The sequence below is a fragment of the Rhamphochromis sp. 'chilingali' genome (genome assembly GCF_963969265.1).
Source record: "Rhamphochromis sp. 'chilingali' genome assembly, chromosome: 1".
In the NCBI taxonomy this organism is placed as follows: domain Eukaryota; kingdom Metazoa; phylum Chordata; class Actinopteri; order Cichliformes; family Cichlidae; genus Rhamphochromis; species Rhamphochromis sp. 'chilingali'.
In genome coordinates this window covers 44,502,365-44,518,545 of record NC_137929.1, presented here as the reverse complement: position 1 = coordinate 44,518,545, position 16,181 = coordinate 44,502,365, and the positions used below count along the sequence as shown (strand labels likewise).

Here is a 16,181-nt window from a genome sequence, read left to right as displayed (position 1 = left end):
CTCTCACACATGTCCTTCCACTTTAAAAGCTCTTACATAAAACCCCATTTATGAGCCTCTAACTCTTAAACTCAAGTGTTTCTGCTGCTCCAACCTGCAGCTACCCAATCTTCAATGACATGAAGACATCTCCAGTGAGAACATGGAGTTATGCAAATCATCCACAGACCACCAACCCCTCTCTCCCTCTCTGATTGTGGCTGAGTGACACAGACAAAGACAGAGGGCCCTGAAATGGTCCATTTGATTCTTGATGGTGTTTGCTTCAGAATGAGCAACATCTGCCCAGCACAGCAGCAGCTCCCAAACTCTGGAGGCCTGACTCAGCCGGACCGGGATCCTAATAATGACAGGAGGCAAGTGTCAGAGGTGATTTGTGACAACAAGAGTGAAAGGAAAGGTTCATAAGATGGCAGTGAGACCTGGAGCGATACATGTGGTTTGGCTCTGACAAAAAGACAAGCTGAGGATGCTCAGATTTTAATTGGGAGCAACCAGAATGGACAGGAAACGAGTAGTTTGTCTCAGTTGGAGACAAAGTTAGAGAGGCGAGGCTGAGGTGGTTTGGACATCCGCAGATTAGGGATGGTGGATATACTGCAGAAAGGGTGTCGAAGCAAGAAGAAGACCATAGAGGAGATCCATGGATGTAGTGAAGGACGGTACAGAGAGAGGGGGACATCTTTTAAAATTGTGTTTTGTATTGTAAAATAAGGTTGTTCGATTTTTTTTAAGTCTGTTTTTATTTATGTTAGTTTTATGCCAGATCTAATGGGACTCAGCGGGGCAATTACTTTTTCACAAGTAGGTTTTTCCCCTTAATAAATGAAATATAATTTTAAAACCGTGTTTTATGTTTACTCTGGTGATCAGAAACATATCTCAGTGAGACACATATGCAGAAAAACCATTAATCTGTGCACTGTAGTTTGCATGAAATTAACATCATCTCAGAATATTTAGATTTAAACTGTTATAGATATTGGAAGAATTACAAGAACATTAACAGGGCCTCAGATTTTAATAATAGATTTTTAAAATACTATAAAAGAAATTATATATATCATAAATATATGTTTATAAAAATATTAAAGGAAGAAATACTTATATGTTGACATAATAAATAAAGAAATTCCTGTATAAAGTAGCTAATAATCTCGGTCAGTGTGTGACTAACATATGGCCCCTGTGATGTGACCCGTGGTTATACTGAGATTTAAAGCCTCTTCAGCGGCTCCATGATCCGGATCCAGTATGAATCCAGTCCGTGGTTTGCAGATATCACACACACACACACACACACCGGGGCTGGTCGGTGAGAAGAGAAGCACAAAATGCTTTTTATTCAGCAGCGCGCTCGCTGAGGAGCGGACAAACCCTCCGACGTCTCTGTGCGCGTATCAGCGGACCTGAGCAGCTCTCAGCTTCTCTCTGAAATCGGTACCAACCGGCTTTTATTCCCAGCGCTACGGACTGTACGGACTCGGCTCTTTAAGTCTACTTTTCTCTCCCACTTTCATTTAAGTCTGCTTTTTGCTCTCCAGCCTGCACGGGACGGCGGCTTTTCCTCACAGGTGGGTCCATCATCTACTCCGTTGCGCTGTTTTGCGCTGTGACCGCAGCCGTCAGTGTGCGCTAAATCCTGCGAAAAGTTTCCTTCTCTCTTCTCCGGTGTTTGCTTAACACTTTTAAAATGAGGTCAAGCGGTTTCTGCCCGCAGCTGGAGCCTTTTCAGGCACAAGTGCAGTGAAGTTTTTTGTTGTTTTTTTACATTTATTTTAATGGATAACTTGAGCGACTTTGAGCTGCTGCTCTCTCCTTTTTAAGTCGGTCTTTTTAATTGGCTTCTCATTAACTACCCTCAGTGTGAAGGTAATTAAAAGGAGTGACCAGTCAGGCTGGGGACGGAGGGAAGTGGGCACCATATGGTGTGTGTGAGACGGAGACAGACGTTTCAGTTTTGCTCTTCAGGGCTTAATTGTGTAATTGAAACCCTTGTGAGTTGGTGGTTTGGTGATACATCACAGCACTGCTGCAATATTCTGATCACATGTGGACTTTACACTCCCTGACTTTTTGTTTTTGGAGGGAAAGCTTCAGATCAACGGGGTGTCAGGTCTGTGGAACCAGAGTACTTTTAATGAAGTTGCAAGCTTCCCAACTGCAGCTCTGCCCCTGCTCTCCACTTTAGCTGTCAGTTTAAATCAGTGGCAGGAAATTATTTGGAAAAGCTTATCCTGTCATTCCAACTTGGACAAAATCACTTAAATTGTGGGAAGTGTTTACAGTCTTCCTGATAAACAGTGGATCAAAATCCGAATTATGTTCATTGTCAAATTTGTCTTATTGCCATAGTGGAGAAAACATACTGGTACAGAAATGGAGTATATGGTATTTACAGTATGTAGATTATGTACATCTATATAAATACTCGCAATATGAATGCACACGTACATATGTTAGGATACAAATGAGAAATTAAGACCTATGTAAAGGTTATGGGGAGTAAATGTAGTCAACTAGTCACTTTATTGGTACTTTAACTAGACTTGTAGTCAAGACCACCTAAACCAAGACTAAGACAATACCAAGACCAGAGGGTATCGAGACCAAGACAGACCGAGTCAAGACAAAGTCGAGACCGAGACAAAAAAAGTCTTTAAACCTGCAGTTTAAAGACTTTTTTGCTGATTCGTTTACAGGTGTCAGGCATATTTATGTGTTTTTGTGATGCACTCGCACAGCCCTCCTCACCGCTGTCTGCTGTCTCACTCACTTACTGAGAGGACAGACGCACACTCCACTTGACTGTTGCGTCTCTCACCCTCTCTGTTTTTTACACAATGATATTATCCTATATCCTCGCATGTGATTGGCCACAATATGGAGGGATTGGAGCATAGCTGAGCCACTGTGTGAGAGCTGAGCAGCGAAAGGAAATCAAGTGAGGAGCCGGCTCTCGCTCAATGGGAGTCGACTCTTCTGATTCACTACAAAGCACTCTCTAAGCACGCTCTTAGAGCTGATGCTTTTGCGCATGACACATTATCGAACGTTACGTTGTGTGTCATGGATACTGTTGATTCCAAATCTCCCGACCACTATGTTGATCTGAGAAAGCAAGACCGAGACACCAGGACAAGACAAGATCGAGGGATCCGAGACTAAGACAAGACCAAGACCAAAGTCTGTCAAGACCAAGACCGGTCTCGAGACATCCAACTCTAACTTTAACTAGTGCTGGAAGCTAATTTTTTAATTGATTACTTGCTGGACAGTCAATTTCAAAATAAAAGCTTCCAAAAATGGACCCCTTTCAGAGGATTTGCTCATTTAATTTAAAATTCAACTTTCCAGGAAAACAAAAGGTGCCACGCAAAGATATCAGAATGCTCAGTTCTCATAATTTCTTGATGTTTTTGTGCTTGAAAACTGTGTTGTTGTCAGTTTCGAGGGAGAGCAGACTTTCCTTGCTTCTAATTAAAACAAACAGGAGCCACTCTGCAAGCCAACACAGGAGCCTGGATTGCTAATGAAAGAATTTACAGGGAAACAAGAAGCCAGGGCTGATTTCACCAATCTCATAAAAAGCTGTGGGAGAACACAATGAGCCCCGGTCAGCTGTGAACAGGAAAAAAAAATACTGGCCCTCGTCCAGCCGTTTCACACACTGCATCCTTCCTAACCCCGGCCCTCCCGCTTCATCCTCGCATCTGACTGAAACAGAAGGCACTAGCAGAGGACAAACAAGTCATATTCATCACTTTTAGCAGAAGTCTCCCAACTCAATGTAAAATCCTTATTTTTGCTTTTAAAACCAAGAACAAAGAAGCTTCATCTTCTTTTATTTGGCTTTTATGCCTCCCCCTCTCATCTCTGACTGCATCTGGCAGCTTAAATACCCACAATTTCTGATATGTGGCACGTGTAAACCACGAGGTCTGTGATGATTTAAACCGAAACAAGCCGTTAAGGAAGGAAGTTTCTGTTTTACACCCAAAGAAGCTCAGCCCAGAAATTAAATACACAGATTTTCCCAAACAGATACCAGAAACCAGCTTTTTAAAAATATCTAAAAAGAGAAAAAAAACAATAACAGAGCTCTGGGATGTTGAATTTAGAAAATGTAGTGAGGAACGAGTGTCAAGTTCAATACAACTGACTGCAAACTGAAAAGTTATCCAGCAGGCAGCTTTGATAATCAATGTTGAAGGAGGTTGTTGAAGAATACATTCACTTTATTTCCTCATTAATAAAAAATGAAGCAAAAAAAACCCAAACCTGCACTTCCTCTAGTGGCCACTTGAGCCTGCTTCCAAAAAAATGAGTAAATCCCCATAGACTCCGATTGTAACGTTATAGCATTTAAAACCACATTTACAGCCTGATTGTGGCTTTTCTGGATAGCTCCCATCATCATAACAACTGTGCTGTGATTTTCTTTTGGTTTGTTTTCTTCTTTTTTAGCTAGCTTTTCCTTGTTGTTGCTCTCTTCAAAGTGTTGTTCATTCATCTGATTGGTTCAGTTCAGTCCTCAGTACACAGAGGTTCATTTAATGACCTACAAAGTATCTCATATGCGCCAGCTTCCATGGAGCACTTCCCAGATGGCTCCAAGTAACAAACAATTTGGCACATCAGGTCAGCAGAAGTCGGCCTGCATAAAACATGTTGGGTTTCTGCACATGTGGCAGCATCTGTAATTTTTTTTTGTGTGTGTGTTCTCTGCTCCTTGTTTGGGGAGCAACGTTTAAGATGTGATTAAGCCCCTTCAACGTCAATTAAGACTGAAGCTGATCGAGGGGAACGAGACGATAACTGTGCTGGCAACAAAAGGCAAGGATGGCCACTCCAGATGTAGTCGGAGCTTAATGGACACCGGAGAAGTCTCTCCACACGGTGGCCATAATCTCCAGGCGCTTACCTGGGAAGTTATTTTTGAAGTGTTATTTGAATTTATTCATTTCAATCTCTGTGGTTACCAAAATGTAAAAGAAAAAAGTCAGAAATAGCATCACTGGTAAAATCTGATTTAAAAAGCATGGAACAGATCTGCTGATTGTACCTCAGAATAAGACTTTAATGCTTCTAACACTCTGTTTGCTGTTAAGATTCTTCCATGTGTTTTAATTTGTGATTTTTCTGAGGTTTATTATATCTGACTTATGTGTCTCAGAGAAGCAACTTGTGCTGCAATGGTGGTTTGACTTGTTTCATTGGTTTTTGATCATAGACGTAGGACGTGACGTCACAGTTTGCCCTTCTGTAAGGTCCTTTTGTAAAACCGTACATGATGAGTGAGGAAACTAATGGCACTTATCGGCTAACAACTAGTGACTGACAGGTCCTCAGCCCTGGATAATCCTCCTTTCTGACTCTAATAATGACTGTAAATTGCAAAGTTACCTCCATGTTTTATTCAAGATGACCTGAAAGAAGCAATCAAGCCCATAAAATCATCAGGAAAGTGTTTATAGAGAAGCTCGTGGAGAAAGTGATGCATTTGATAAAAGAAGGGAGCAGATAGGGCTATTCTGTTTATTGGTTTGCCTTTATTATAATTTTCTTCTTTGTAACATTATGATCAATAATAATAATAATGTTTGGTGTTGGTGGTAGTGGTTTGGTTATTCGTAATGGTGATGGGGGAGAAGGGTGGTTGTTGGCAGTAGGAGTAGCAGTAGTTGTGGTATCAGTAGTAGCAGGTAGTCATGGTGATAGTGGTATAAATAGTAGTGGTGGGGGTATGAATAAAAAATAAAGTGTAGTGGTGGTATTAGTGGTGAAAGTTAATAATGGTGGTAGTAGTGCTATTATTGTAATTATTGATGCTGTTGCAGTTGTTAACAGTGGTATAAAAGCATGTTTTAATCTATATTGCTTCTCAATGATGTCACTTGGACTGAATAAAGACTCACACAGTACATCCTTACATGCAGCAAGTAAACCTGAAGTCGCAACTAGAGGCACCGCCCCTTGCTGGCAATTTAAAAAGAATGCAAGTTAGTCTGAGCCGTACTCCTTCTGGAGGAGAGAACACTCCAGACTGTTCACTGATTAAATGTAATTTTAAACGCTAATGCTTACGTAGCATTAGGTGGCTACTGTACAACCATCATTTTGTTTTGTCATCAAGGATCATGTAGTTGTACTAGCACAGGTACAGACTGCTAAATTTTGTTGTTGTTTTTTTGTTTGTTTTTTAATGCTCTAAAGTGGAGCACTTTAACACTGGAGTCTATGGAGATTGATTAACTTTTAGAGGCAGTCTCAAGGAACTGCAGGAGGAGGCTGTTTGGACTTTTTGGTTGCTGTATTTAATCTGAATATATCAAAGCCAAAAATTGTTATTAAGGCTGGTTTTACCATATAAAGTTTAAAATGTATGTATTATAGAAATGGGCTCAAAATGTGGTCATAAATATTTTGTACTTGTAAATCAGTTTCGTATATGTAAAAAGAATTTGTGTGTGCGTAACAAAGATTTGTGTGTGGACTTAGCCAAAAAAAAAAAAAAACCTGCAAGTTACAAGTACGAATTTTGACACTATTTTTCTTCCTTTTATCTGATTGACCAATGTCATGTCAATCACAAATGTAACAATCCAATCAGAGAACAGATGGGTTTGGCTGTCGGAGGGGCGCTTTTTTGAACTGGTCCTTGAAGGGTAATACAGTTTGAAGCTGGAGGGTCTCTATATAAATATCCGATAGCAGCTAGGTCCCCTAACTTTCAGTAGCTGTTGAAAGGATAAAGTTGTGGTATATCAGTGGTTAGAAATACCATTATTACTTTAGGATTAGTTTAACACAAAGTTACTGTGAGTCACAGTGCGCAGCATAAATGTGCGCAGCATAAAAGTCCTTTCACATCGGATGCAGGATGTGCTGCTAATGCTAACTGCTAACTAAAAGCAAAAGATCCAGAATTTGTTGCGCTGGCTGCTGGGCTCTGTGGGTTTTTGCAGCAGCTCTACCTGTACTAGAAGCACCTGCTCCTTGTCGTTTCTATCTCTGACTTTATGTCCTCTACAAGAGTTTCTTTTTTTTTTGCTAGTTCTTCAAATGTTAAAAACATCTATGCTAATTCATAACGAAGACAGCTTTGTAATGAAGACTGTCATTTCCAAAACACTGCCCGCCCCAACCCCCCACCCCGCAGCGCTGTTGAAAAGGCTGTGGAAGTCCCTGTATTAAACACGTAGACCTGTGACACAAAAATCACCAAACTCGGACGACCACAGACTGTTTTCCTTCGTGGTGATTAAGGAAAACGCTGGGTTGGCATGTTCAAAAAAGCGCCCCTCTGACAGCCAAACCCATCTGTTCTCTGATTGGATTGTTACATTTGTGATTGACACGACATTGACCAATCAGATGAAAGGAAGAAAAATGGGGTCAAAATTCGTACTTGTAACTCGCAGGGGTTTTGTTTTTTTTTGGCTAAGTCCACACACAAATCTTTTTTACGCACACACAATTTTTTTTTTTTTTTTTTTTTACACATACAAATCCTAATTTACAAGTACAAAACCAATTTACAAGTACAAAATATTTATGACCACATTTTGAGCCCATACATAGAAGCTTTGCAAGACCTTTATGTATGTGTGTGTGTGTCTGTGTGTTTTGGACTCGTGTGCTGGAAAGCTGTTGAGCAGAGACACCATGTGCAGTCTGGCCCTGACAGTAATCAGTCAATGAATAATGAACACACATGCACGCACACACACAAAGATACCAAACAGCTGTCAATGGCAGGTGTGTGTGTGTGTGTGTGTGTGTGTGTGTGCGTGCTAACTCTATCAGTTGAGTGCAGCTGCATGCCTGCCTGTAGCAATTATGTTCTCGCTAAATAAGAGCCAGTGCTGAGAGGTGTGTGTGTGTGTGGATCAGCACATATCATTAGGCGATTAACTTACTCAAAGGATAGCCGCATGATTGTGTGTATGCGGACACACATGCAGTTTGAACTGTGTGTAATATAAACCAGCTGAGGGACAACATGAGCCTTTAGGAGTCTCTCTGCACACACACGTTGCATTTCACTCACCCTTTTTATCTCTACCCACACAACTCGGCAACTTTTTCTTGCTGCTCACACTCATGCACATACACACAGTCACAGGCACATATGGCCTCTTCTCAGGGCCCATATGTATTTATCCTCCCACATGAGCCAATCACTCTTTGAGATCCTCAAAGGCTCTCTCTCTCACTCTCACACTCACACACACACACACACACACACACACACACACACACACACACACACACACACACACACCTACACCTATAAACACTCACTAACCCCATAGGTACCCACAGGCCTTCTCCTTGCAGGCTTTTTCATGGTTAATTTGCTGCTCAAGAGGGAAAGGCAGGCATCAGTCTCTCTCTCACTCACTCTCACACTCACACACACACACACACACACACACACACACACACACACAGTCATGCCTCACCTCATGGTGCGTTCCCCAGACAGATGTGACTTCAGTGATTTACCGCGCCTGTTGGGTCAACAATGCCTTTGTTGTTGCGGTCTGAAGCGGCTGCATGTTTGTCAGGAAACGCTTTTAATTGACCGTTTAGGATGTTTGTGATCCTTTCCTCATTTGTCACATGTGTTACTCGTGTCCCCAGTAATCCATTTCTCATTGTGAGAAGAAATGTTTTTAGGTATCTGGAACTTCTACAGTCTTTTACTTTTAAAAACTCATCACAAAGGAAGGCTAATAGAGCGGCTGTTTGTCTGACATTTATGAATGAAAACCAAAAGGTGAAGGACTAAGTCAAAATTTATGGAAATACGCCAAAGTTACTTTTGTATGTGATGTGTATCACAAAGCTGTAGTTTGTTTACTCGGGTCCAGATCAGTTGATCTGATTTGATCTGTCAAACCAAGCTACAGGAAAAAGCTACAAGCAAACTCAAAACGACCCATAATGCATCATTACAAACTATGTGAGAATGTTCAGTCTCATTGGCCAGATGTGTTTGGGGCGGGTGCAACAGAGTTAAATACAAGAAGATGATGTTGGAGACTATTGGAGAACCTGGAGAATTTACCTTCCTTTCATGGCTAGTTGCTAACTCGTGCTAAACATCTATGGGACACATCCCAGAATGCAAAGTGTTTAGCTTAAACTTGCAAGGTACACCTTTTAGTTGTGTCTGATTAAGATTGGATTAAATTGACAAATTCAATAAACGAACCGTGCTGACTTCATTTGGAACTGCATCGAGGTCTTTGTGCCAGAGTGTGATTACTGTGTTCACATCCGCACAAACGAGCCGCACCAAGGAGGACAACTGACTAAACACCACAGGTGTGAAAGGGCTGTCTGTAGGTTCTTCCTGGGTTCTACATCCCAAACCATTTCTTCAAGACAGAAGTTAGCTGTGCTATTATTAGTTCAGGAAGGGAATTTCCCCATTCGTTTTCTCTATTCAGAAAATCTTTACAGTAAGGTTTTGCAGACACGTGACCACTACCCACATGACGTTTAATGTGTAACTGTGACAGTCATGATGATAAAGTAGGATTGTTAGTGGTTGTGAGGGTTTGATCCCAGTAGTATAACGTGAGTAAGGCCCTAGTCGTGCAGGCCTGCAGACTGGTCCACGTATTCCACAAACCAGTATTCCCCAACTTGTTGCTTTAGTTGGTGCTGTAGTTGTTATAAGATTGGAAGTGACGGACCACAGATACACTCCGAGCTGCAGTGAAACTGTGAAAAAGTGTAACAGCACAAGTGGAGAAGGCTGAACTTCTCCACCTTCTCACATTAGAAGTTGCACCATTTGAAACATGTTGACTGCAGTGCTGTTCACAGCTTTTACTCTGAAGGTGAACATTCTCCATTTCCAAATCCCTATGGATCCATCCATTCTCTTCCACTTATCCTTATCAGGGATGCGGGGGGCCTGGAGCCTGTCTCGGCTGCCAACAGGCGAGAGGCGGGGTACACCCCGGACAGGTTGTCTTTCTGATGCAGGATGGAAGATATGAATGGGATATTTACTCCTGGAGCCTCACTGCATACATGGCGTCAACAGCCCTTCGAGCCTTGCACTAAAATTTGTGGTGACGCGAGTAACCCAGCAGCCAAATGCAAACAAAAAGGAGCTCCTGCCTTTTACTTTAATAACTTACCATTGTTGCTGCCGTAATGACGCATTGCTTTTACACAAGAGCGAAGGACGGACGTGAGCGAGAAAGGGCTAAAAATGAAGCGATAGACACCTGCGTGCTGCTCTCCATCACACAAAGAGACAGCCAAGGAGTGGGCCTCTTTAAAGCAGCAGCAACTCTGGCTCTAAATGTCCCACTGAGGCATGATGTGCAGCGTGTGCGTAGGTTTAACGTATTGTACATATTCTCCGAGGTTGCATTGCTAATGTGCTGTAACTGTTTTCAGAAAACAGTTTTCATAGTTTTGTGTGTCCAGTGTGTGAAGTTGAGGAGTCACGTTTTTGTTTGTTGTCTAAAGCATCTGGACTTAAGTTTCTTGAAGACGTTTCATCTCTCATCCGAGAAGCATCTTTAGTTCTAAGAGACTAAGAGACTCCAATGACCTGGATGACTGAGAACCTTCAGACTTTCTGCTTGTTATCTAAACACTGGTTATACCTGCTTCATGCAACTTCATAGGTTAAAGAAGAAGAATTGAATAATTTAAAGTGTAAATTAAATGTTTTCTAGCAAATAAAGAGCTTCTTCATGAACATCTTTTCATATTTTTTTTTCTATGTTTTACCGTGAATTGTCTCAGCCATCTTACTGAGGTCTTATCATTATTGATATCTTCCCTCTATGATGTAACTGGTTATCAGAGCCTCTACTCAGCTAACAATCTTATCTCTTCCTCCTCGTGTCCCAGTTTGATGACATTACGTAACACCTCTTCTCTCTTCCTTCTTTCCCCCCTCCTGCAGGTTCTGGGTTTTCCCTGTGATGACCTCACTGCTGTTTCCTGGCCACGCCCACGCTGCAATGAAGGACCTCTCCTCCTCCTCTTCCTCTTCCACCTCTCCTCTCAACTCCCTCCTCCACTACCCGTCCTCCAAAACCTCCGTGGCGCCCTTTTCCCCATCCACCGGCCCCGCGTCCTCTCGTGGATCGGCCCTGTCCTCGACGCCTCTCTCCAAGCCGCAGCCCTTCTGCCTGCAAACGGGGCCGCACCTCATCGCCAGCATGCAGCTGCAGAAGCTCAACTCACACTACCAAAACCTTGCCAGTGCCTCTGGCGGACACTCTGGGCCTGGAGGGCCTCAAAGAGGCTTTGGACCCCCGCAGCTGGGAGCGGGTAATCAGCTGTTGGCACCGTCTGGAGGCCTTGGAGGAGGCGGGATGGGTGTCGGGATTGGCATGGCCAACCAAAGTTCCAGCGCTGGTGGGATTATCGACTTTGACCCTGTGGACGAGGAGGTCCTCATGTCTCTGGTGGTGGAGCTAGGTTTGGACCGGGCCAACGAGCTGCCCGAGCTCTGGCTGGGACAGAACGAGTTCGACTTCATGTCGGATGTGCCAGCTGGATGCTGACCTATGAGGGTGGGGGAAGCACATGGAAAAAGTGGAATTGATTGACAACGAGAGAGAGAGAGAGAGAGAGGACTTCTCTCAATGTTTGGTTTTTCTTTCCTCCCTTTGTTGGCTAATAAAACGAGGAAACAGAAGAGACGCTGACCGATGGAGAAAAGCGATTAGAGGCTCGCTCTCTGTTTCTGTTTTGCTTTCATACCCTCCTACGGGCAGACAAAAGAAAAGACAAGCTTGCTTTTGATTTTCTTGTTTCTGTAAAGGAATCAGTGCTGCTTTTCTTCACCGAGATGAAACCAGAGGTGCTCCCACTCTGAACTGTACTTCCCTTTCATGTAAAAGAGCAGAAACATCAGCAGAGTATGAGCAGAAACGAGGAGTCTAAGACTCACTCCTGCTCCTATCCTGTTTCCTCCATCGCTCCATCATTCGGCCTTAATGAAAACAAGTTGACTGACACGAGAAGAGCTGACAAAGACATCCGAGCCACCCTCTTTAGAGAGGAGTAAGGTACACCTGTTGGACTCGATCCCCCCTCTTTTCTTAGTACCGCCCTGAATTGATCAAGTGGACGATTAAGGAAAATGAGAGGCACGACTTTGTGGGAGAATTGCAAAGGATGGCAAACACTACGCTTCCTGTTTTCTTATACACAATATTAAGCTCTGGTCTCATGGGAAAGGAACTCCTGTCTCTCGGCTTCACAAAGGAAATGATTGTCTTAGACTTGGTTATCTCTGTGCACTTCTTTATTTTCTTGTTTGAATTTCGTTCAAACAGCCGTAGTCATACAACACGTTATTTAAGACGGTGGCTGATCCCCCATCAGGAGACAAGCAGACAAGGAGCACTTCTGTAGCGAACCTAAAGTCACCTCAGCGAGTTAGATCCAGAAATGTGGAATGGGTGTGTTTTGTTGTCCGGCCTGAAAGTTGATGAGGAAGGGTGGGATAGCTAGTGGCAGGGATCCTGTGCTACACGGTCAAATTCCTATTTTTCCTGCTCTCCCGCTTTAAAACGGTCCGTTTATGTCATGACCGTTGTCGCTGCACTTCCGTGTTCCTGATGAGGAAGTGTGATTAGGCCTGGAGGCTGGTGTTAGTCCAATTTTAGTTACAATTTGGACTATTGTAGTGAAGCAGGGATGAGACCAAGCTAAGCTGCACATTTGATCTGTCCATGTTACAGAAACAGCTCCTCTGTCACTGTCTCATTGAGGTCTTTTGTTCATCTCTTATTGCAAATGAAGAATTAAACAAATCTTTGTTTTTGGTTGAAATTTATGCAAGAATCCCTCATGACCTCTTGACCTCTCTGATGCTATTAGCTGTGACCTGAAAATGAACTGTACTGTTCACCCCGAAGCAGTCCTCAAAGTGTTGGATTACACTGTAAACTACTACCAACTTAGCATGTCAAATCCATGTCTATGCCATGTGATATGGTTGAAAGCTCTGAGGGAATTATATTTTACATGTGCAACAGTTTTGTTTTGTTTTTTTCTCTTCCCAGTTACATGAAAAGTTTCACAACATAAATCTAACATGTGAATATATGAGAATCATGTGTGCCTATCATGTGACATTGTAACAGCTGAAAAGCATTATCACATGTAAAGCAGGGTGAGGGTTTGTGACATGGAGGATAATATTGAGGTTTGAAACATTTCTGAGAAGCCAAAACCCACTATTTTGTTTTTTAATCTGAGAATGTGTTTATACGCCTTAATTTTCAAAAAATAAATAAATGTTCTCAGATGGTACTTCGCTGCGCCGCCTCTTTTGTTGTTCTGCCTTAAATGAACTCCCGTCTCTTTAAAGACCACCTATGAAATGGTCAGGTCAGCTTTGATTGGCCAGGTTCTCAGCCAAACCAAATATTAGATGTGGGCGGATTGATTCAAATGTCAATATTATATGGTACTGGTATCGGATAGGTACTAGCTACTTTATTTTTATCCAAGTTCAGTATGTAGACCAATGAATGCTTTAAATTATTTTTTTCTGGAAATGGAAAAATACACTCAAATGCACTCTTTGAAGCATGTCTGAACCCTTTTGCATTAATTCATGCCTATTTTATTTATAGTTGGCACAAAGTGCTTCAGAGACGGGCATATTTACATTCTAGGTTTTCAAAACAAACAAAAAAACCCAGTTTCAAAATGCATAAAAAGCTGAAAGGTTTGTTTTTGTTAAAAAAAATCGCAGTGGTTCAAATGATGAGAATTTAAAAATGTAGGTTTCATCTTATAAATCATGACACATTGCTGCACATAAGCTGAGGTTTATAGGTTAATGCTATCAGCAATACTGACCCTGTATTTACTTGGTCTCGTATCGATACGAAAAGTTGCGCTGTGGCAAGTAGTGCAAAAAAAAAAAAAAAACAACAAAACACTAGTTGCTCTTCAGAGAATATTAAAGTGCAGATTTCTCAAGATTTCGACACTGGGCATGATACAACCACTGGTTTGTAGAGAAACTATGTTCCCCAACTGGTTGGCAGTCGTTCCTGGATGCCGCTGGATAAAATCAGTTGCACAGAAGGTGGTTGACCAAAAACGCCCTAGTCGTTGCTTTGGTTGCTAGCACGTTGCTAAGGTTTCCTGTTCCATGTTTGTCTGCAAATGCACACAAACTAACAGGGGCTGTACAAATTGTAAACATTTAATTCAAACCAGGAATGGAGAGGCTTTGCCTCCAAAGTAAAAGTTGTATTCAGAGTTGTAGCCAGCATGTTACAAAAGTTTTACTTTGAAGGCAAACAGTCTCCATCTCCAGTTCACGTCACAGTATTTCCAGTTTAACTACAGTAGACAAATTTGCCATTCAAACTTTGGTCATCTGCAGTAATATGCTAGCAGCCAACCAGTTGGGGAATACACAGCAACACGTTGGTCACTAGGGAAAATTGGTGGTCACTGGCCAGTCTGTGGGCCTGTGTCTGGGACTTCAGCAGTCTTTTCCTGAACAACTGGTTGTTGCCAGATGGTCATGGACCAGTGTCCAGGGCACTATGACTGGGGCCTTATTCTCTTGATCCTACATGATCATCATGACTGTTACACAACCAAAATGAAAGTTAATGTCACATGGTTAGCAGTCACATTTCTGCAAAACCTAAGTGTCTTTAACTCTGTGAGGTCTAACTAATCCTTGGCAGATGATGCTAACCCCACAATATGGGCCAAAATACTGGGCCACCTACATTTTACACCTACAGGAGCAGCTTAGCCATGGAAACTCCAGCCCTGGAGCTCTGCAGTCACTGAGAACAGAGCATTGGTGACATCTACACAATCCTGGTCTGCCACATCGTGGCTGAGTTGCTGTGGTTCTGAAATGCTTCCACTTTGATCCCACCACAGATGATGGTGGAATATCTAGGAAGGAGGAAATTTCACAAACAGTCTTGTTGCAGCTGTGGCATCCAATTACAGTATCCCACTTGAATTCTGTGAGTTCATAGGAAAGATCCATTCTTCAATATAAAAGCTCGGTGCCTGATTTCCTGCATCTGTGGCAATGGGACTAAAAATACCTAAATTTAAAGATTAACACGTTGCCCAATACTTTCTTCCATGTACTGTATGTATAATTTTTGTTCTTTTTAAAAGTTGTTGATTAAAACTTCAAACTGTTTTCCATTTTTTTTCCAGAAAAAGTTATTTTTTAGGATTGGTGTTCAGAGCTAGGGCTGCATCTCAGAGGGTTGTTAGTGGTCTTACGGCCCACAGGTGATTCATTCACACGGACATGTTTGTGCAAATGCAAAGAGAATATCGATATGCTGTACATACATCACTAAACTATAGGACCTTTGTGATCCTGACAGATGTGGTTACTGGGTTAGTTCACAAATGGTCACATGCTTTTGACTCAAAAGGCTTCAAGCTGACACCTGACCCTCCTCACCCATCCCTCACCCACCTATAGGGGCTTTGCTGTGTTGTGTCAGGATGGAGGCTCCGACCTACAGTATATCTTTTGTGGTAAGTTGAGAAGGGAGGAACAAAGGCCTTTCACCCTCGACCTGGTGTGTCTGTCATCTGAGCATTGTGGGTTTCATCCTGGACCACACAAAACAACACACCTGCCTGCCTGTGTTTGCATCCTTGCAGGCATAGAAAAGCTTGGAAATAAAGCCATCACACACACAGAAGCGCAGGGATGGCATTACAACAAAGGTAAGGCGAGTAGCAGGCATGAAGCAGGTGCTTGTTCAGTTATACAGGCCGCACAGGGTTTTAGAGTTCAAAAACAAGCTGCAAGTTTGGAAATCTGCCCAGATGAAAGCTGCTGGAGGAAAAAGAAACATGCAGATCCTTGTTGATTTATTTAGTTATCAGCAGCTGAGCCTTCACACACACGCACACACTTATCCAGTCCTTTCGCCCTTTCCCGCACAAGCATGCTGCACATTGCCACTTTTCGATGTGAATATGGCTCTCAGTTTCAGTCAATGAGCCCAGACTTTCTTTAATGAAACACGAGCACCAGCTATTAATGAGAACCTGTTGAAGGACTAATTTGACAGAGGCCTTATTCGCTCTTCAAAAAGGGATTTTCTGGGTATTTCCTTCTTAACAATCACTTCACTGACGCGGCGAGAGAAATAAAGATGCTACTC

At 42.5% G+C, this 16,181-nt stretch overlaps 1 protein-coding gene across 1 annotated transcript; it reads left to right on the top strand.

Annotated features, from left to right (window-relative positions):
- Positions 1-1,333: 1,333 nt before the first annotated feature.
- Positions 1,334-12,526, top strand: cited1 (Cbp/p300-interacting transactivator, with Glu/Asp-rich carboxy-terminal domain, 1). The gene is made up of 2 exons (XM_080875890.1): positions 1,334-1,574; positions 10,946-12,526. The coding sequence occupies exon 2, from the start codon at positions 10,965-10,967 to the stop codon at positions 11,550-11,552; it is 588 nt and encodes a 195-aa protein (XP_080732016.1). The 5' UTR covers positions 1,334-1,574; positions 10,946-10,964; the 3' UTR covers positions 11,553-12,526.
- The last annotated feature ends 3,655 nt before the right edge of the window (positions 12,527-16,181 follow it).

What these genes read in the sequence shown, in the direction of transcription:
- cited1 (XM_080875890.1), top strand. Translation starts at nt 10,965, where the DNA reads ATGACCTCACTGCTGTTTCCTGGCCACGCCCACGCTGCAATGAAGGAC.